General features: G+C 41.1%; 2 protein-coding genes across 3 annotated transcripts in view; one reads left to right on the forward strand and one right to left on the reverse strand.

Moving 5' to 3' along the window:
* The window catches only part of LOC127427489 (vesicle-fusing ATPase-like), a 43,034-nt gene extending 39,177 nt beyond the window's left edge, over window positions 1-3,857 (forward strand). Inside the window, exons 20-23 of one of the 2 annotated variants that reach the window (XM_051675130.1) lie at window positions 808-863; window positions 955-1,029; window positions 1,216-1,244; window positions 2,252-3,857. In XM_051675130.1, the coding sequence (XP_051531090.1) occupies window positions 808-863; window positions 955-985 (87 nt within the window). In that variant the 3' untranslated portion in view covers window positions 986-1,029; window positions 1,216-1,244; window positions 2,252-3,857. The remainder of the gene's footprint in view (window positions 1-807; window positions 864-954; window positions 1,030-1,215; window positions 1,245-2,251) is intronic. The other variant, XM_051675131.1, reaches the window with a different exon arrangement.
* Window positions 3,858-4,941: 1,084 nt separating this feature from the next.
* Window positions 4,942-20,629, reverse strand: part of LOC127427492 (proto-oncogene Wnt-3-like) — a 36,818-nt gene continuing 21,130 nt past the window's right edge. Inside the window, exons 2-4 of the mRNA XM_051675141.1 lie at window positions 19,644-19,885; window positions 10,243-10,508; window positions 4,942-7,182 (exon numbers count right to left, since the gene is read on the reverse strand). Of these exons, the coding sequence (XP_051531101.1) occupies window positions 6,703-7,182; window positions 10,243-10,508; window positions 19,644-19,885 (988 nt within the window). The 3' untranslated portion in view covers window positions 4,942-6,702. The remainder of the gene's footprint in view (window positions 7,183-10,242; window positions 10,509-19,643; window positions 19,886-20,629) is intronic.

The following is a 20,629-nucleotide window of genomic DNA, read 5'->3' on the forward strand; positions in this document are numbered from 1 at the left end:
GCCAAGATATCTAAACACATTTAAAACAAGTTGAATTTACTTGAAGCAAAAGTGCATTGCTTGTGTATTTTGAATATTTAAGTTTATTTTTCATTTATATTTTTACTTGTTTACATTTGCCAGCGGGGTGAGAAAAATAAACCATTAAAGATACTTTCTCCGAAAAAAACAAAAATCAAAATACTTTGAAAACAAGTAAAAAATAAATACATTTAAAAAATTTTTTTTTGAAGATGCCCAAAACTGGTTATGCTTAATAAACTTTTTGTACGTTTACTTGCACCTTGTGCCACAGTAACATTAATTTGGGTTAATTTTGTACTTTACTTTTTTCAGTTTGAAAAACTTCACTTCATATTGCTATTTTTATTTTTCTTTGTTGAAATCTCACTCAAAACATAACCACCCTTAATAAACAAAAATAAACACCAAGCAAATGTAGGGTGTGTTCTAAGTAGTGTTCTTAATAGGATGGATACTTGGTTGTCTGTCAGTCTTCCTGCCCTTAGTGAACAGGTACTGTGACCTGCTGGATTTATTGCCAGTCTTGTCACTTCCCCTTCCCGACAGCCATTTACTGCCGCCCCTCCACAGCTCCTCACAGACACACTCAGGGCCCCTCCGAGCCCTCCAGGCTTTACAAAGCTGACAAAGTTTTTGTCAGAACTTTCCAGAAAAGGGGACTCAGAAGGAATATTGGGCTATGTAACCAAAAATAGAATCTTCATCAGATTTCATTAAAAAAAAAATTTCATCTCTAATTTTACTCTCTCCCCTGTGGGTATGTTTTTGTGTGTTTGTTTTTAGATGCCTCTTGAATACAGAGTTAACAAGTTCTTGGCACTAATGAGAGAAGAAGGAGGGTAAGTTCATTTCTCATTTGGCCTAAAATAGATTTTTCCTCCTTTACCACATTTAATTTTTTGTTAACATGTTTTTCATGTTATTCCCCAGACTTGCGTCTAATAAACATGTGGCCATATAGTCTGGCAGTCCAGGAGAGTAACCTGACAAACCAAGGCTATTATGGTAAGACTGCCATGCTGTCAACAAACGTCACGTTCGGCACATTTGTGTGACTGGATATTTTACCTTCAGCCTCTGCACACAATGTAGATATGATCAAATATTGAAGACTTTAAGATAACATGAAATACCATTCCCAATGTATTTAACTTATGTGTATTTAACTAATGTGACATACTTTGTTTACAGATTTAATAGAGTATCCAGTTTGAAATAAGGTAAAACATGACTTTATTTAATTAATTGGGATTTGATTGGATTGCAAAAATATTTTTTTCCGTGTCCACACAAGAAAAAAGAAATTTTTAGTTTTTAGTTATTACATTTTGATGAAAGATTTTATATACAGTATGTTTTATATGCTATATAGATCAAGTTGCATTTATTTTAAGAAAATAGGTTAATGAGATAATTCATCCAAAGATGAAAATTCTCTCATAATTTACTCACCCTCATGCCATCCCAGATGTGTATGAATTTCTTTCTTCTGCAGAACACAAATAAAGATTTTTAGAAGAATATCTCAGCTATGGATGTCCATACAATGTGAATGGTGACCATAAAGTCCGCATAAAAGTAATCCATAAGACACCAGTTGTTTAATCCATGACATTTGAAGCGATCCAATCAGTTTTGGGTGAGAAAAGACCAAAATATAACTCCTTTTCACTGTACATCTTGCCATTGTAGTCTCTGGGCACGATCATGATTTCAAGCTCAATTACTCTTCCTAGTGCTTGACGCATGCGCAGAGCGATGCTCGCCAATGAGATTGATGATGCTGATCTATAGTGAAAAAGGAGTTATATTTTGGTCTGTTCTCACCCAAACCGATTGGACCGCTTCAGAAGACGTGGATTAAAACAATGCAGTCTCATGGATTACTTTTATGCTGACTTTATGTGCTTTTTGAAGATTCAAGTTTTGGTCACCATTCAGTTGCATTGTATGGATGTCTGTAGCTGAGATGTTCTATTAAAAATCTACATTTGTGTTCTGAAGAAGAATGACGTATACACATCTGAGATGGCATGAGGATGAGAAAATGATCTGAATGATTTTCATTTTCTGGGTGAACTATCCCTTTAAATAGGGTCAGTTTTGATTTCATGTCTTTGTGTTAGCTTTGTACCATCATCTTTACCTGCCTTTAATATTACATTTATGTTTTAGCTACACTGTTTTATCAAGTTTTCTGTTTCTTTTGTTGTCTCATACCTTTCAGAAGCAGTTGTAAAGGAGTCACAATGTGTGCAGTTGAGAGACTTAAGAGAGAGCTATCCTGTCTAAATTATACCATTCTATCCCTTGCTTTCTGCAACTGTATATTGTACTGCATGTTTTCATGGCAACTACATGACACTGCCTCTACCCTTTTCAACACTAGTTTCTTGATTCCTCAGTAGAAATGAACAAGTGTCAAGTTGTCATTTGTATAGTACTTAGTTTTAGTGATTTTTGAACGTGTGAGAAATAATACATGCATGTATATGAAGATCTTTAAGGTGTTTATAATGTATCATATTTATATGTATATACTGACATGAACCATTTCTATCAATGATGCCTTACTCCTAAAATCTTTCACATTGCCCTTAATGGCACAAGAAGTAGACACAGTTTGTCTACATCTTATGTTTGTTTCAGTACTCACTTCAGCAATGCTGATTCTTTCTCTGACCAAATCTTCTGCTTGCTTTTCTCTTTGTTTTGGTTGAATTATTCTATTAGAAACAGTTGTGCTTGCCAATAATAATAATGAAAGCTCAATGTTGTGCCTTTGCATGTGTAAGGTTTTGTTTTATGTTTTTATTGTTTTCTGACTAGAAGAGCGCTTGTTTTTTAAATGAAAGGGAACTGTCCGTCCTTCTTAGGTCTCTCAGTAGTTTCCATGTCAGGAACATAGTGAAGGTTGTAGTCTAAGAGATGAACAGCCTCTCATCTTGGCCTAATGGGAGACGGACCTATTATTTGTGTCGGAGGCTAACAAAGGGGGCAAGCTTTGAAATCATAGTGGCCTTAAGTATTGTGCACATGAAGTAAACCCCCTGACCTACCTCCCCTCTGCCAATCTGCCAACAGTGCCAGGATAGTTCACACTGGCCTTGAAATCTCCTCTTCTTTCTCTTCTTTACATCTCTCGCTTACACACATACACTGTGTGTAGCCCCCTCTTTTTCTCTGAACACTTAAGAAGAGCAATATCGCACCATTATGACTTTTACTGTTAAAATCTTACCGAAATGTAGTTTAGATGCAGAATTTGACTGATATCAATATTGCTGTTCCTTCTAACTGATCTCAGATGGCATGTCACACACACACACAGTACTCATAAAATATATTTTCATTGTAAAAACAGCATGCTAACAATAGCATGCTATATTTGTTGTGTTTGTATGGTATGTCTGTTTGGAATGAATGATTTTTCTGAAGAGAAATATGTGTAGCACTTTACAATAAGGTTTCATTCATGAACATTAGTTAATGCATTAGGTATCATGAACAAACAATGAACAATGTATTTTTTACAGCATTTACTAATCATTCCAAATGATTGTTAATAGAAATACAAATGTTCATTATTAGTTCAAAGTGCATTGACTACTGTTAAAAATTGATTTTAAAATTGTAATAATATATGTTGATATTAACATTAACTAAGATTAATAAATGCTGTAAAATGATCGTTCATTGTTTGTTCATGTTGTTTACTAATATTAACAAATGGAACCGTATTGTAAAGTGTTACTGAAATATGAATTATGTATTCAACAATTCCCCAAATTAAATGAATTTAAGATGTCAATAAAGACTCAATTTAGAAAGAATCTGTAGTTGTGCTTTTTCTCTTTGAGATTTAAGAAATTTGGTAGAGAAGTTCCCATTGTTTCCCCATACTTTAAAGCAGATTAACATTCATATTAGCAGCATCTATTTCCACTCACTTTAAATCTAAAATTCGAAATTATTAATATTTTAGAAAGGTTCTAGATTATTATTCTAAATCACTGTTGTCCTGACCCAAATATGGCTTGCGTTCCATTTAATTGGGTTGCGACGTGTTAAAGGAAAACGTGCAATTATTTCCTCAGTGAATTAAACTGAATTGGCTAATTAAGCCAATGCACTCTGTTTAGTCCGCCACTTTCCTTGCCGTTTGCGCCTCAGAAAACTGAGCAGGACTGTTGATATTACTAAAGTTTTAGCCTATTTTTAATGTTTACGCATTTCAATTTCATAACAAAATTCCATCAAATTAATTGTGTAATCTTTAACTAAATTAAATTAATAAAACTTCATTAAATTTAAGTTTTATTAATTTAATTTTGTTAAAGGTTACATTATTCAATATGATGGAATTTTGTTATGAAATTGAAATGCGTAAATATTAAAAATAGGCTAACATTTTTGTGCGTAGGGACACTGTGCATGTTGTAAAATCGCTTACAGCAGTTTTAATACTCAAACATGAACATAAATTCAGATGTGTGTTTTACACCTTCAAAACACCACCCTATAATCTAAATTCATTCCAGATTACTCAGGATATTTCTAGATTATCCAAAGCTAGTGTTTGTACTAATGTTTTACTCTGTCATTTACTGGAGGAACTATAGTGGAGAAACCAGAGGTCTGCCTACAAACCTAAAGGATGATGTCAGCACTGGAATGCTTGTGATAAGGCACATTGGACCCTTTTTTTGTTAGGTGCATGCCAATGTCACACAGTAGTATTTTTTACTTATTTATTTATTTTACTATGGTAACTATGGAGAAAATAATTTGTTGTGAAAAGTGTTTGCTGTATTGCAATTAAAGTAAGCTCTATAAAGCTTATTAGGCAACAAATGTTTCAATACAGTTGAGTAAGCAAGAGTCATCTTATATTAATAAGCAGACCACAAGTTGTGCTTCAAATATATAATCTTAGTTCAGTCATACAGATATATACATTGTGTAATAAATAATATTTATAAAAACATAACATTTTCAGATTATAAAATAAAAAGGGAATTATGAACATTAAAAGGCTTTGTACAAAACTTTGGATATAGCGGAAGGAGAAATGGAAAAGAGAGCATAGATGTGGCCAGAGAGAGAGGGCTCCTACGGGATTAGTATGGATGTGAACCTAGTCTAACGTCTGCTTCAGCTTTGTGTAGTTAAACTTAATTAATGGGAAGTGTATAGGACTGTCAGAACATGTTGTATGGAAACCTCCGCTAGTCTGTTGCACCATTGTGAAGCCAGTCTTTCCTGTCACCTTCTTCGTTTATCAAAGACACTCACACTCAGGCCTGTCCCACATCAGTCGAAACAGCAGCATCGTGCCATTCCCTCTTCACATCTCTGCTTTATTTACCCTCATATTTCTTTAACTATTCTCCTCTTGTTTACCTGTTCTCCTTCCTCTATGCAAACTTCTCATCATCAGGGAAGTGTGGAAATGGAGCCTTCACAGTCATATATGAGGAGCTTTATCAAAAAGAATATGTTACAAATAATCATTGTAATCTCTAGAATTAGTATATTCATTAGAAGTTTTGTAAGTGCAAAATTTACTGGTCGGGTGCACATGAGCCCAGTGTGTGCCGTTGCATTGTGCTGTCATGCATTTCACCCCATCAAACCCATCTGTCATGCATTCATCCAGGAATTACTGATGGCTTTGTACCTACATATTCTGCAGATACACAAAAAGCCCTTCTGAAACCTTGAAGGGAGAGTTGTACCCACAATGACTTTTCCCATTTTTACTGCACCGCCCACAGCCTTTTACGTTAATGTATAAATTACATCCCTCTGCCATGTAAAGCAGACAAACAGCAGTCTTTAAGTGGCAAACGGCAATATGTTCCATGTGTTGAACATATATGATTATAGGGAATGTGGTTTACACAACTGTTTCAGTGTACAATATGCACAAGAGCAGTATGTCCATAGGGATGTGTCCACATGCAGGGATTTGAAGCCTGTTGGAGAGCCCATGTCTCCTCCCAGGAGTCACCTTTGTGCCTGTAGTCCTGACCTATGGGAGATAAGGGAGAGTGCAGCAAGACTGGTGAACCTCAAGATAACATAGGTAAAGCATGGGCATTGCATTGGATTCAGTAGTATAGCAGGGCATATTAAAGGCCCAGCGTTCAGTAGTTAACCAGGAGTTTCTAGTCCACCCTTCTCCCTCCTCTTGTACTTTCCTGGGTGCTTAGTGTCAATGTGTGTAGGAAAGCAGAAGAGGACAGATCCCGTTTCAGCCCATGGGCAGTAGGTGGAGATGATCAGAGAGATGGTGTTACAGATAAAAAAGTCTGAATGATAACAGCGAACAGTAGGGAAGAGTCAAGGCATTTTGTTCTTGTGCAGAAGCAAGGTGTGCCACAGCTTAAAAAAAAAAAAAAGTGAGAGTAATGGCAGTAGTAACCATGGTGATCATGGTGGGCATCGCCAACAAGCCTCTTTCGGGGCATGGAAATCAAAAAAGGCACATTAGTAAATAGTTCTGGTAAGTGCCACTACTATACTGTATGTGTATCACAATGATGCATCATGTGAGTTTGTGTTTGTGTAGGTGGTCTGCATTTGCTGTCCTCTTTCTCTACCTCCTCTTTTCTCTCTCTCTCTCTCTTTCTATCCTTTAATGTCTACAAGTCCCTCTCCTCCCACCTGTTGCCCTTATTTACACGTGTGCACGTCGTAGACTCTCACACACTCTTGGCAGCTGACGTAGCAGCACCAGTGAAAGATGCAGTGGCATTTCTCCTTGCGTTTCTCTGTTCGTGTGTTATGGCCACGGCCACAGCACAGCAAGTCACAGCCCTCAATGCCATGCGAGGACACGTTACAAACCCGGTTGCGGGTGCCAAATGAGCCTGTTTCCGGGTTAGGCTCACAGAAGTTGGGCGATCCCTCATAGTAGACCAGGTCTCGCTCAGTGGGATGTTTGAAGAAGGCGTATTTTGCACGTAATGTCTCCACCCAGCCTCTGGACTCCCGATGTTTCTCCACCATCATCTCAGAGGCGCTGTCGTACTTGTCTTTCAGGTAGTCTCCCAACAGCCTGAAGTCAGGCTGTGCCCACCAGCAGGTCTTCACTTCACAGCTGCCTGACAGCCCGTGGCACTTACAGCGCAGGTGCATGTTTTCCAGGATGGTCTGGAGAAGAGAAGACATTTGAAATTGATATTGTTTCATTATTTTCAGCATTCTAGTAATAAATTGCTTGTGTTGTACCCCAGACTGCCCTTTAAGGCGGACTCCCACCCGGGTTCAGAAAAACAGCATTCACATCAACTGAACGAACCAAACTCTGACATAAATTAACCCAGTTTTGAAAGCACCCTTAAAGATGCTGTAAATTTTAGCGTTATAAGAAACTTTCACATGACTGAGCCGTTGAATTAGCCACGCCCCCTCATTCCAAACCCCACCCTCCAAAGATAATTTTGAGACCAAAACCGAGCAAAAGAGCAGCAATGTTCAACAGTGGCACAATAGCGCCCTCAACTGACAAACATTATGAATCATAGTCTCAATGATCCGCTTCATATACAACACTATGAGAACGAGCAAAATGATTGACAGGTGAAAAATGTCCGTGATCCGCGGACACATGTTTGTTTGCTGTTTACAAAATCTACAGCTTTCACAGAAGATATCTCAGGACACTTATTTTATTAATATCTTTAAGGGAATAGGACATTTTTTTGCATACTTTCCCATGAATAAATCGCTTACAGCACCTTTATAATCAGTATTAACTTACAAAATCCACTTAACACAGTGTCCTGAACAGACACGACACAATAAAGCTACATGAATCAGAGGTTTTGTACTAAGTAGCCGCAACCGCTTGGTTTCTGTTTCTGAAGCATTGCGCCGGGTAGCTCCGCCCACTGTCAAATCTCATTGGTCCAAAATCCCACTGCTTAACTGTTCATTAAACATTAAATATGTTCTGATTCGCTGTGATTGTGTCACATCTTGCAGCATTATCATGTTCAGTGTGGACAGACAAATTGCTTGTCGCTGCGTGTGTAATACTTCAACTACCTGTAATGTTTTTTTACATGCTCTCATGCTCAGTCCACTAGTGTTGTTCAGCTACTGAGCATGCAGAAAGGCCCTTGCATTTCTTAGCTAATTCTCTTCCAAAGTCCCGCTTAATGGAGCATGCCACTGGCACTCTCTACTTTTGGTTTGGTTTGTTTGCGTTAATTCCCTGGCTATATTTAGCTGCAGAATTCCCCAGCTGCGGCGGAAGGCAGGTGTTTGCGTATCCCTGGAGGGCTGTTTGGGGGCCGCTGACATCATGTCCCGAACACTTCAGGACCTGGGTGGGTCCCGCGGGCTGCTCCGAAACAATGGAGTATGTGAGGCAGGTGAGCCAGCTGGGGTCCAGACAGGAGCGCCTGTATCACTACCTGCTCCTGTGGTCCCTCTCGACTCCTGTCAAGCACTGATCAAAGTGGCGGGCTGTTGCAGTGTGGTCTCGCCTATTGCCTCTTAAGCACCTTCAGTGCGAAAGACTCCAGCTCTGAGACATGACAGCAGCAGTGATGTGCTAAACCCTGAACCCCAGTGTTATTCTTCCCTCCCTGCCTGCTCCAAACCACCAACTGTGTTTACACCTCTGTCACGGAATTCAGTAGAGATGCAGGTTATGAGAGGCATGAAAGGATAAGGCAGGTAATTACCTAGTAATTTCTCATGAAAAAAGTCAAAAGTCTTTAGGAAAAGGGATCAAGAGAAAAGTGACAGATCTGTGGTGCATTAACACCTTTGTGAACTGTGGGGTAAGGAGTGGCATAAGTACAGCTTTGTTCATTGTTGAATTATCTTGAGCCTGCTGGCTAAAAGGAAAAGTTCACATGAAAATGAAAATTAACTCATGATTTGGTCATTGACAAATAAGGTTGTCTGAGGTAATAAAAATGAAAATCTTTTGAAAATCTAGTTTAAAACATGTCAAGTTTTTAGAAATGTAATCTTTTAGTCCATGTTGGTTAAACAAATTTTTGAAAAACATTTATAGCATAAATAAATTGATTTAATGGTTTTAAATATGTCAGGTGGTGTAACCATTAGGTTCAATGAGAGTGAATACATGAGAGTTTATGCAACGTAATGCATTAGTTTTAAAGTTTTTAAACATATTTTTCAAGGTGAAAAATATTTTTTATAAATATCATTAATTTTTGAGTCACAAATATCAAGCCGTTTTCTCAGGGTTACTCCATATGACCTGAGGAAAATGTGCCTTTTCATGAAAAAAATGTCAAAATAATGTAAAATTGTAAAAATGCCATTATACATATTTAATTATATGAAAAAATAATGTAATGTTTTTTTTTTTTTTTTTTTTTTTTTTACTTCACAAACTGTAAAAAGGGTCTTGAGGGCCTAAAGGGTTTTTTTCTGTTTTTTATTTTTATTTTTTCAACAAAATGGCTACCTACATGTTGGTTAAACCAAATGAACTTGATTTGGTGGATGATAAATCACATTTAAAACTGCTTATTTTCAAAGAAATAATAATAAAATACAATTCTGCACTATTCATGCCAACATTTTTTTCCCACTAGTTTCTGCTTTTAATGAGACTTTTTTTTACTGTCTCTGAAAGGTTACACCATATGCCATTTTTTATTTTAAGCCCCCCAAAAAATATCAAAATGACTTTGAACTCATGTTCGTCATAGAAGAGGTGTATTCAATTAATTGTTTTATATGAATTGCATTTGTAACATATTTTTTAAGAATTTAAATATCTGGTCAAATGAAATAGTTGCATGCCAATGACCCATTAACTGAGTGTTTGGAACTTTTTAAATACATTGCATATACAGTATAAAGTGTATTTTCACATTACAGGTGTAACCCTCTGGCATAGTAAATAGCATGATATTATGTTTCAAAACTGTAAAGATGATATCCATTGGATCTGACCTTGGGGAAATATACTGTAAGTATTCCATGGAATTCTTATTTTAGGATGGGTTGCACCTGTGGTATTTCTCAGTGAAGTTTTTAACATTTATAATACGTGTGATTCTGACTACAGGATATAAAGGATTACATATATATAAAATAGCACTCATTATATTTATTATTATCATCTTTAATTCTATTTTGGAATTAATTAGGAAGATCATGTTGTATTGAAATATGAGTATGTTAATTAATTATTTTCAAATAGCCATCACAGTCTCTTACCATTCGTCCTGCTTCATTGTTGTGTCTGTTCATGGCAGACCGAGCATCTGGGCGGTTCTCGCGAGCATCAGCAAACTCCCGAGACACCAGAACCCCAAACTCAGCATCCTCACTGCAGCCTCCCCATTTCCAGCCATCTCCTGGTGGGCCTTTATGGTGGGAGTCACAGCCACACATTGTGGAGGTCCCCTCTGCACATGAACGGGTCACTGCAAATGCCACTCCAGCTGACGCAATTGCATGAACAAATGCAGACTCTCTTGTGGCTAGAAAAGAAATGGTGAAAGAAAGAGAGATATTTTCGTTTGTGACCTTTTGTTTAAACATTTCATCATGTTCCTTTGACTGTTCCTAGCAACTGCATGAGTTTTCCTTGTTCTAAAAGACAGATATCTATCCTGAGGCTCTTTTAAGGAGATCTCTGCCTCTTTATCTATGACCCTTCAAAAACTGGAGGACAGATAACCATCTATCTGTGCTGTGTCTCAAGGGCATGGATCATTTTCTGTGATAGGTTCTGGAATATTGACACGGTGTTTGAGTACACAGCCATTTCTTTGACAGCACTGAGATGATTGTTGCTCATGTCAGTTGTGGCTAATGCAGGCTGAGGTTTCACTGACACTAGCTGTGTCATTTGAAAGGTGTGCTGGTTTTTCTCTGGATAGTGTTACAGGAGTTCTCTCTCTCTACCCCTTTCAACTCCCACCCGTCCGAGCCCCGTGGCCACGTGTGTGAAAGCCAGCAATAAGTCTACGTGTTTGGTTTCTGAAGGCATGTGCTGAGAGATGGAGTTATGCCCCCTTTGAATGCAACAGCTTATTATGTAACCAGACACCATCATTTCACAATCAAAGCACACTTACTGTGGCTCACCAAGTTCTCTTGGTCCGTTCTCCACCCCACAGGAAAAACTGCAGCTCAACCAACCCATCCAACCTCATCACACAAACATTTGTGTGGCTCTAAAGTCGGAGATTCTCTGAGTCTGAGCCAGTATATCAGGAAGGGACATAGTGGTGTAAGATTATCCGAAGAAGAGCCCACACACATAGAATGTGCTGGAAAAAGAGTAATGTGATTTGCATTCCATTGTGAGCATTGTACCAGACACGCATTGCGTCATCTCATATTTTGAATCTGTGACCGAAACACAGCTGTTCACAGTGTTGTGTATAGATGGCACATGACGCAGTGAACAGCGGTGCTCCGCTGCTACGGACTCTCTAGCTCCACGTCAAAAGAAGTGGTATTTTATCCGAGTTGTGAGCTTGCAGCCTGAATTGAATTTGATTGAATTAAAGAGTGTGTACCACGAAATAACGGCAAAACAACTCATTGCGTTGTGTTCGCTGGCTGTGCTTCAAAACAAAAATTAAAGCACGACTATTGTAGTCCGATTCACAAACAAATAACTTTTATTGAGCTGGTTATTTTAATGAATCGCTTGAAATGACTCACCAATACATTAGTTATGGTTTTTAATCAGTCTGGCGAATCCTTCCCTGAATTAATTGTTCTCTGTAGCGAAAGCAGAATTCGGTAGGAAACACTGATATAACGGGCATCATTGTAACGTGTGTAATTTCTGTGCCTCTAGCATTACCAATATGGGGTGGCTGTGGCTCAGGTGGTAGAGTGGGTTGGCCACTAATCACAGGGTTGGCGGTTTGATTCCTGGCCCACATGCTGAAGTGTCCTTGGGCAAGACACTGAACCCCAAGTTGCTCCCAATAGCAGGCTAGCGCCTTGCACGGCAGCTCTGTCATCATTGGTGTGTGTGTGTGTGTGTGTATGGGTGAATGTGTCACAGTGTAAAGTGCTTTGGAACCACTAAGGTTAAAAAAGCACTATATAAGTACAGACCATTTACCAAACAGAATTGCAAAAATAACTCACACCATTGGTTGAGCCAGTTGTATCTGTCACAGTCCTGTCAGTCTGGGTTTTTGTCTGACAGGACTGTGGCATCATCGTCCCATGTCTGTCATGTGTTTTGTTGTCTGTCTTTGTGTGAGTGCACGGTTTCGGTTGTATTCCCTGCCGTGCGCTCTTCGGTCTGTCTTGTTTCATGTCTGGAGCACGGTGTCTGGATCCTGACTTCCTGTCTGGCTCGGTTTTGGTCTGTGTCGGGATCCGGACACTCATACTCCATGTCTGTCTGTTATTGACGTGGGTGCATCGGGCTTATGTCATCTTGGCAGCATGCACTCACGTCAATAGTTTGTCTGTTTCTAGCGAACATGGGTGCGCCTCGCGTCACGCTCACGTTGCGCGCCCAGGTCGTGAGCTGTCTTCATGTTGTGCTGAGGTTCAGAAACTTCAGTCTAAGGTGTCGGGTGCGTGTATGGCCGAGCTCTCGCACAGGTGTCCTGACTTGTTTTTGTCGCCTGTTGCGTGCATCATGTGGCGTTTGCCTCACGATGTACGCTCAGGTTTCGTTTAGTGTGAGAATGTGTGGCATCGCTTTGTTTGGCGTTGCTACGCATTCTCTCATCTTGTTTGTCGTTTGGCATGGGCGTATATTGCCTTATTGTCTTGGCGATGTGTGCTTATGCCATTCGGGTGTTTTGTTGTCTTGTGAGAGCATGTGGCTTTGTTTTGTTTCTCTATTGCCGTGTGTCTCTCTGTCTTACGTCATACCCCGCCCATTATTAGTTTATTAGTCACACCTGCCCTGTCTTGTTAACCTGTTGATTTTTCTCCCTATTTTAGTCTCCTCGTGTTTGCTGTCCAGTGCCAGTTCATCTTGTTTCCAGTCTTGTGTGCTTGTTTTCCAGTCAGTCCTGTGTGTTTGCTTTTTCAGTCAGTCTGTCAGTCGGTCTATTTCCCTGTCCTGTTCATCCCTACTCGGTCTGGTTTGCATGAGTTTTCCTTGTTCTAAAAGATAGATATCTAGTGCCAGTTCATCTTGTTTCCAGTCTTGTGTTCTTGTTTTCCAGTCGGCCCTGTGTGTTTGCTTTTTCATTCAGTCTGTCGGTCGGTCTAGTTCCCTGTCCTGTTCATTCCTACTCCGTCTGGTCGGTCCTGTTCCCTGCTGCCTTCTGCCCCAGCCCTGGATTACCATTTTCCCCTATGGGGTAGTTTTTGTTTGTTTTTTCCCCCCTTGTGGGAGTTTTGGTTTGTTTTTTTTATTTATTTTTTATTAATAAATTCCCTGTTTATTTTCACTCTGCATTTGGGTCCTGAGCCTCATTCTCTGAACGTGACATTACAAACTGCCCCAAGATAGAGTTTTCAACTGGTTCTCGTGCTCGCCAGCATGCAGAGAACATCAAGAGGCTGCGTGGGATAAGGCAGGAGGACAAATCTGTGTGGGGATATACCTAAGAGTTTTTGACATTGTCCTCGGGTCTGGTATACAATCAGACCTGCCTAACTGATCTTTTTTGGGCAAGTCTGAATGAACCTATTAGATCGTGTGTCCCAGAACAGGGTGAGGATGAGTACTTTTTTTGAGGCAGTCAGGCAAGCCCTTAAATGGGAGGAATTTATCACAGCCGGTGCATCGGGAGACTTCCCATCCTCATCCCAATCCGAGGACGAGGGCACTCCCCAAACAGAAGTGGAGGTCTCGGCTAAGCCCACTGCTGCTGACCGCCAGGAGGCGGAGGCTGCTACTGCAGCACCATTTCCCTTCACCCGGAAAAGGAGGAGGGTGCCCACCCCTCAGTCGCTGACAGCGTCCATAGCCATGATGGCCGTTTCCCTGCCGCTGTCAGTGCCCACGGCCATGGATTCAGTGCCCACGCCTGCCATGGTCAATGAGCCAGCGCCCACGCCTACCACGGCCATTGAGCCAGCGCCCATGCCTGCTACGGCCATCGAGCCAGCACCCATCCCTGCAACGGCCATCGAGCCAGCGCCCACGTCTGCCACGGCCAATGAGCCAGCACCCATGCCTGCCATGGCCAACGAGCCAGCGCCCATGCCTGCCACGGCCCATGAGCCAGTGCCCACGCCTGCCATGGCCAACGAGCCAGTTCCTGAAGCCTCATCCATCCCAGAGCCAATGCTTGAAACCTCGTCTGTCCAGAGCCAGCGACTGAAGCATCGGCCGTCCCAGTGCCAGCGTCCTCGTTCATGAAGGCCATTCCCACAGCAGTGCTCCTGGCCGCCCAGGAAGAGGAGGAGGAGGAGAAGGGCTCCTACTTCCCAGTCACTGCCAGCGCTCCTGGCCACGGAGGCCGTTCCCCAGTTGCTGCCAGCGCTCCCGGCTACGGAGGCCGTTCACCAGTTGCTGCCAGCGCTCCCAGCCACGGAGGCCGTTCCCCAGTTGCTGCCAGCGCTCCTGGCAACGGAGGGTTTTCCTCAGTCGCTGCCAGTGCTACTGGCCATGGAGTCTGTTCCCCTGCCGTGGCCAGTACCTGAGCCTTCCACGGCTCCACCCCCTGAGCCGCTCCCTCCTGATCCCTGTCCAGCGGCCGCCGCCCATTGCTCTGACCCCTGTCCAGCTGCTGCCCAGTCCTCTGAACCCTGTCCAATGGCCGCCGCCCAGTCCTCTGACCCCTGTCCGGCTGCCGCCGCCCAGTCCTCTGACCCCTGTCCAGTGGCCGCCACCCAGTCCTCTGACCCGGTCCAGTGGCTGCCACCCAGTCCTCTGACCCGTGTCCAGCGGCCGCCACCCAGTCCTCTGTCCCCGCCTTTGTCCTGAGGCCTCCTCCCAGGCCGACATGCCCCGCCTCTGCCCTGAGGCCTCCCACCAGGCTACCAGACCCCACCCCTTTCCTTGAGTTTCCTCCCTTTCAGTTGTGTTTTCTGCTTTATGTTAATTTGTCTGTCTTGTGTATTGTTTGATGTTCCCGTTTTAGGATGCAGGGAGGTGTCCCTTTGAGGAGGGGGTAATGTCACGGTCCTGTGACTCTGTCAGTCTGGGTTTTTGTCTTTGTGTGAGCGCACGGTTGTGGTTGTATTCCCTGCCATGCGCTCTTCAGTCTGTCTTGTTTCATGTCAGGAGCACGGTGTCTGGATCCTGACTTCCTGTCTGGTTCAGTTTTGGTCTGTGTTGGGATCTGGACACTTGTGCTCCTTGTCTGTCTTCGGTCTAAGGTGTCGGATGTGTGGCCGAACTCTTGCACAGGTGTCCTGTTTTGTTTTTGTCACCTGTTGCATATTTTGCGTGGTGTTTGCCTCATGATGTACGCTCAGGTTTCGTTTAGTGTGAGAATGTGTGGCATCACTTTGTTTTGCATTGCTACGCATTCTCTTGTCTTGTCTGTCAGTTGGCATTGGCGTATATTGCCTTATTGTCTTGGCGATGTGCGCTCATGCCATTCGGGTGTTTTGTTGTCTTGTGAGAGCATGCGGCTTTGTTTTGTTTCTGTATCGCCGTGTGTCTCTCTGCCTTACGTCATACCCCGCCTCCTTGTTTGCCTATTATTAGTTTATTAGTCACACCTGCCCTGTCTTGTTAACCTGTTGATTTCTCTCCCTATTTTAGTCTCCTCATGTTTGCTGTCCAGTGCCAGTTCATCTTGTTTCCAGTCTTGTGTGCTTGTTTTCCTGTTGGTCCTGTGTGTTTGTTTTTTCAGTCAGTCTGTCAGTTGGTCTTGTTCCCTGTCCTGTTCATCCCTACCCTACTGGATTACTTTTTTCCCCTATGGGGTAAATTATTTGTTTTTTTCCCCCTTGTGGGAGTTTTGGTTTGTTTTTTTATTTATTTTGTATTAATAAATTCCCTTTATTCTCTGCGTTTGGGTCCTGAGCCTCATTCTCTGAACGTGACAGTGTCAGGCTGTTCGAGATGCTCAAACAGAGCAATATTTTTATAGCCCCACAGAGTCACAGTGTTTGTTCTTTTCAGGGGAATCAACTCACTAACGGCTGACTAATAGCTGTCTCTGCATTTTAAACTGAGATGAGAGAAAGTACAGTATTTTAACATAAAAAATTACAGTAGGTAGTGTGGGTTCTGTCATATTCATGTCAACTGTCATGGACTTGTCATCTTGAGCAAAATATTGGATTCAGGACATTCTGGATGTTTATTTCAATATATATTTTTTTCTCATAAATTTGCAGACTCATTTCAACCTGGTATTCTTGTTTTATTCTTGCAGGAAGCTCATGTCCACACAAACACAAACAGTCCTTTTTAATAAAGATTGTGTTTGGGCGCACACCTCTTTGGGTTCGCGGCCAGAAGGAGGCCCAGTTGGTTCTGGCAGGCCCAGCTGGGTTCACCATAACAGAGAACTATGAGCTCTGGGCCCCAGGAGCTCTGGCCAAGGGCCAAGAAGAGCGCAGCTCCCGCTACCTGCTGGGTCCATGAATCTGCCTTTGTCTCTCTGTTGTCACACCGTATTACCCACACAAAAGGGCCCAGCACCCCGCACCCCATAGCCCAGTTCAGTGCTGCCCAGAGCAGGGGCTGGCATTCCCAAAAGGAGCGACCCCCCCTGTGACATGCATACACAAAACACACATACATCTCATACCAGCCATTATGCCAGAATATAACCTTCCTTTCCAAAGCTTTTAAGAAGCCCAGTCTGCGCCCATCCTTAACAAAGCCCCTCCCACACCACGAGTGGGCCAATCCAAATGCTTCTTCCTTATCTTCATCCTGTCCGCCCCCCTCATCTTTTGACCATTACTAAACCACCCTTCCCCCCTTCCTCTCCAGTTCCCTCTGCCTTCCACCTCTCTTCCTCCATGATGAGGAAGGATGGGAGATTCCCTTTCAGCCTGCTTTCATGACACAGTCAAAAGGGCGTGTGAATGGGGTGTCCGTGGGAGCCGGGCAGTAAGAGGCACACAGGGATGGTTCATACTGGCCTTCATGCACAGTAGGGGTCGAACTGAACCCTCTAGCCCTTTTCTATTGCTTGTAATCTCATTTGGCCTCCCTTCTCTTTTGCTCTCTTTCCATCTCTCCCTCACTCAGTCCCTGTTCCTGCGATGGTCCTGCACTGCTACTGACTACTTCAGCATTTTAACCATCCACAATGTATTTGCTCTTGAGAGAGAGAGAGAGAGAGCAAAACAGAGGAAAGAGTGACCCATTTAGCATCCTTCCTCTCAAAACTCATCATCTGAAGTGAATTTGTCATTTGTCCTAGCCTGTCCTTGATTTGTGTTGATAAGTGTTAAGTGAAGTTATTCTTTTCCTTCACAAGTCAAGTGTGTCACCATAGTTATGTTTTTTCAGAGCCATTCACATTTAGAGTATCAGCACATTTCTGGAGAACCCAAAGAATGCAATCAATCATAGATTTAAAGCAAGTGGTTCATGGAAATTGAGTAAGTTCCACTTCTACGTGAACTCTTTTCTTAAGCGTGTAGTGGCCCCAAAAAGTATTTTCCCCAAAAATGAAAATTCTCTCATTATTCACTTGCCCTGATGCCATCCCAGATGTGTATGATGTGTCTTTCTTCAGCAGAACACAAATTAAGATTTTTAGAAAAATGTTGAAGCTCTGTAGGTCCTTATAATGTAAGCAAACAGGTGCCATCAGGCTGCTGGCTTTTTGTTGGTCCAAAAGTCATATTTAAGCAGCATAAAAGTAATCCACACGATTCCAGTAGATCAATTAATGTCTTCTGAAGCAAACCAATAGCTTGGTGTAATAAACAAATCGATAATTAAAAAGTTTTTAACTTTAAATCATTGCTTCCGCCCAGCGCTGTATTGCTGTTTGAAATGAACTGACTCATGCATGATGTTCGTTCCTCTGTTGTATACAAAGCACGCACTTCCGACTTCTCGCATGCGTCAACTGCTGGCAGGAAGCAATTTTGTATAGTCAATAAAGTTTTAATTATCAATTTGTTTCTCACACCAGCCTATCGATTTGCTTCAGTGTGGATTACTTTTATGCTGCCTAAATATGCCTTTGGACCGTCAGACAGCCAGCAGCCTGATGGCACCCGTTTACTTACATAATAAGGACCTACAGAGCTTCAGCATTTTTCTAAAAATCTTAATTTAGTTCTGCACTGTAAAAAACAAAAAAACAAAAAACAAAAAAAAAAAACTGGCTGCTGTGGTTGCCAGAATAATTATGTAAAAAAAAACACAAAAAAAAAAAAAAAAATGTAAATAACATTTCAGAACAATCTGTAAATTTTACAGTTTAAAACAGTTGTTTTTATGGTGCAGTACAATCGTTTATATTATTAAATTATAAACATAATATATTAACTTTCTGAAACTGTAAAAATCTGCTTTTCATTTTATAATGTATTGTTAATCATCATAGTTTTTACGGAAGGGCACATGATGTGATAAAGTTCATCAATAATGGCCCTTTCAGGAGCATTGACCAATAAACATGTATAGACAGTGCTCAGTGTCACTCACACAAACACTAAACACCGTCAGGGTAACACATGTGAAATTAAAATTATGCAATAAACATTAACTAAACTACATCACATATAACACAGAACACCCCAAAGTACATAACTGATATTAAAAATAAGAAGAAACATAACTATTCCCATAAAATTTAATGAAATGTTATGGGTCATGCAGGGAATTCTGGGAACAATAATTTTATGTAATTTGAACAATAATTTACCATAAAAAGTACATGTACTCCTTTGTTAAATATAATATAAATTGTAACTGTTAATTATACGGGAAAATCATAGTTTTTTCATCTAAAAAATTTCATTTTGACAACATTTTACCGTAAAATTACATGTATTGTCTTTTTAAATATATGTAACAAATTTTACGTATATTTTACGGTAACTACTCATTAACCAATTTACGTTTTTTTTTTACTGTAGCATTTTTACAGTCTTTACTGTTAAAATTAAATTATTTTTTACAGTGTGCTGAAGGAAGACAGTCATACACATCTGGGATGGCATCAGGGTAAGTGAACAATGAGAGAATTTTCATTTTTGGGTGAACTATTCCTTTAAGCCACAGTTAAAAAATGTAATGAATTTCATTGCATTAGATAACAAAATATCAAGTGACACTTATTTTAGGTTAGCACAAACATACATTTCAACAGTTCACAGAGTTTGTTAGATTTAAAATCCCCAAAAAACTAAACAATAGATACAATAGATATACTCTACTGTCTGTTGTCTATAAAATTAGGATAGAATAAAAGTATCTGGACACTTTCTGTTAGTCATACTTTGTAAACTGTGATGAACTACACCTGTAATTACTTTGATGCCTGTGTGAACACATAACTGACTTCATACATCCATTTAATAAGTGCTTGGTGTCAGTTATTTGTTTGCAGATACCACTTGGTTTAATATGTTGTCAATGCAATCAACATTTCAAGTGAGGCAAATATGTTTTGAAGGTCCACTGTATATTGATGAAACTGTATATTTTTTGTGACGTGCTTCAATTCTTCACTGTAATTGCAATTCTGAAATTATATGTTTGGTAATATCTTCTGATTTCAATGTGTGCTGCTAAGCCATACCTTTATCAAGTACTGGACCAAATATGGCTAGATTGTCCTTAATTGTGGTGCAGTTCCACCTGCGGCCACGGAACTGGTGCTGACACTCCTGGATTCCCAGTTTGACTCCTTCTGCTACACTGGGCATGATCTCAATGTAATTGCGACAGAAGCGCAGTTGTTTGGGCACCAAGCCAGGAATGGAGCCACACAGGATGGGTTGGGATCCAAGGGATGAGTACTGCTGCCCAAGGGCCAGGGACCTGAAACATAAGCGGGGGAGGGGACAGCTAGATTAGATCCACCTTACTCCACCCATCTCTGGGATTACATGTGATATCTGAGGCTTCCACTGGAGAACCGAGATCTTATAATAATGACTACATTTACATTTATTAATTTGGCAGTTGCTTTTATCCAAAGCGACTTACAAAAGAGGAATAATACAACATAAGCGATTCAAGTTCTCATTGAAAAGATGTCTTTAGCCATTTTTTGAAGACAGAGAGGGAATCCGCTTTACGGATGGAGTTAGAAAGGTCATTCCACCACTGAGGTACAGTGAAGCCAAAAGTCGTCTTTGTGTTGGTACAACAAGACGCCGCTCATTAGCCGACCGCAGACTTCTGGTGGGAACGTAGCTCTGCAGGAATTATTTTAGGTAAGCTGGAGCAGATCCAGTGACTGTTTTGTATGCCAGCATCAGAGCCTTGAACTTGGTACATGAAGCAACTGGCAGCCAGTGTAGAGAGACAAGAAGTGGTGCACCATGTGCTTTCTTTGATTCGTTGAAGACCAGACATGCTGCTGCATTCTAGATCATTTGCAGGGGCCTAATTGCGGAGCAGGAATGCTGGCTAAAAGAGAATTACAGTATTTAGTCCAGTCTAAATATGACAAGTGACTGAACAAGGAATTGTGTGCCATGTTCAGTGAGGAAGGGTCTTATTTTCCTGATATTGTAGAGTGTAAATCTACATGATTGTGCTGTCTTTGAGATATGTTCG

The sequence above is a fragment of the Myxocyprinus asiaticus genome, chromosome 36 (genome assembly GCF_019703515.2).
Source record: "Myxocyprinus asiaticus isolate MX2 ecotype Aquarium Trade chromosome 36, UBuf_Myxa_2, whole genome shotgun sequence".
NCBI lineage: Eukaryota > Metazoa > Chordata > Actinopteri > Cypriniformes > Catostomidae > Myxocyprinus > Myxocyprinus asiaticus.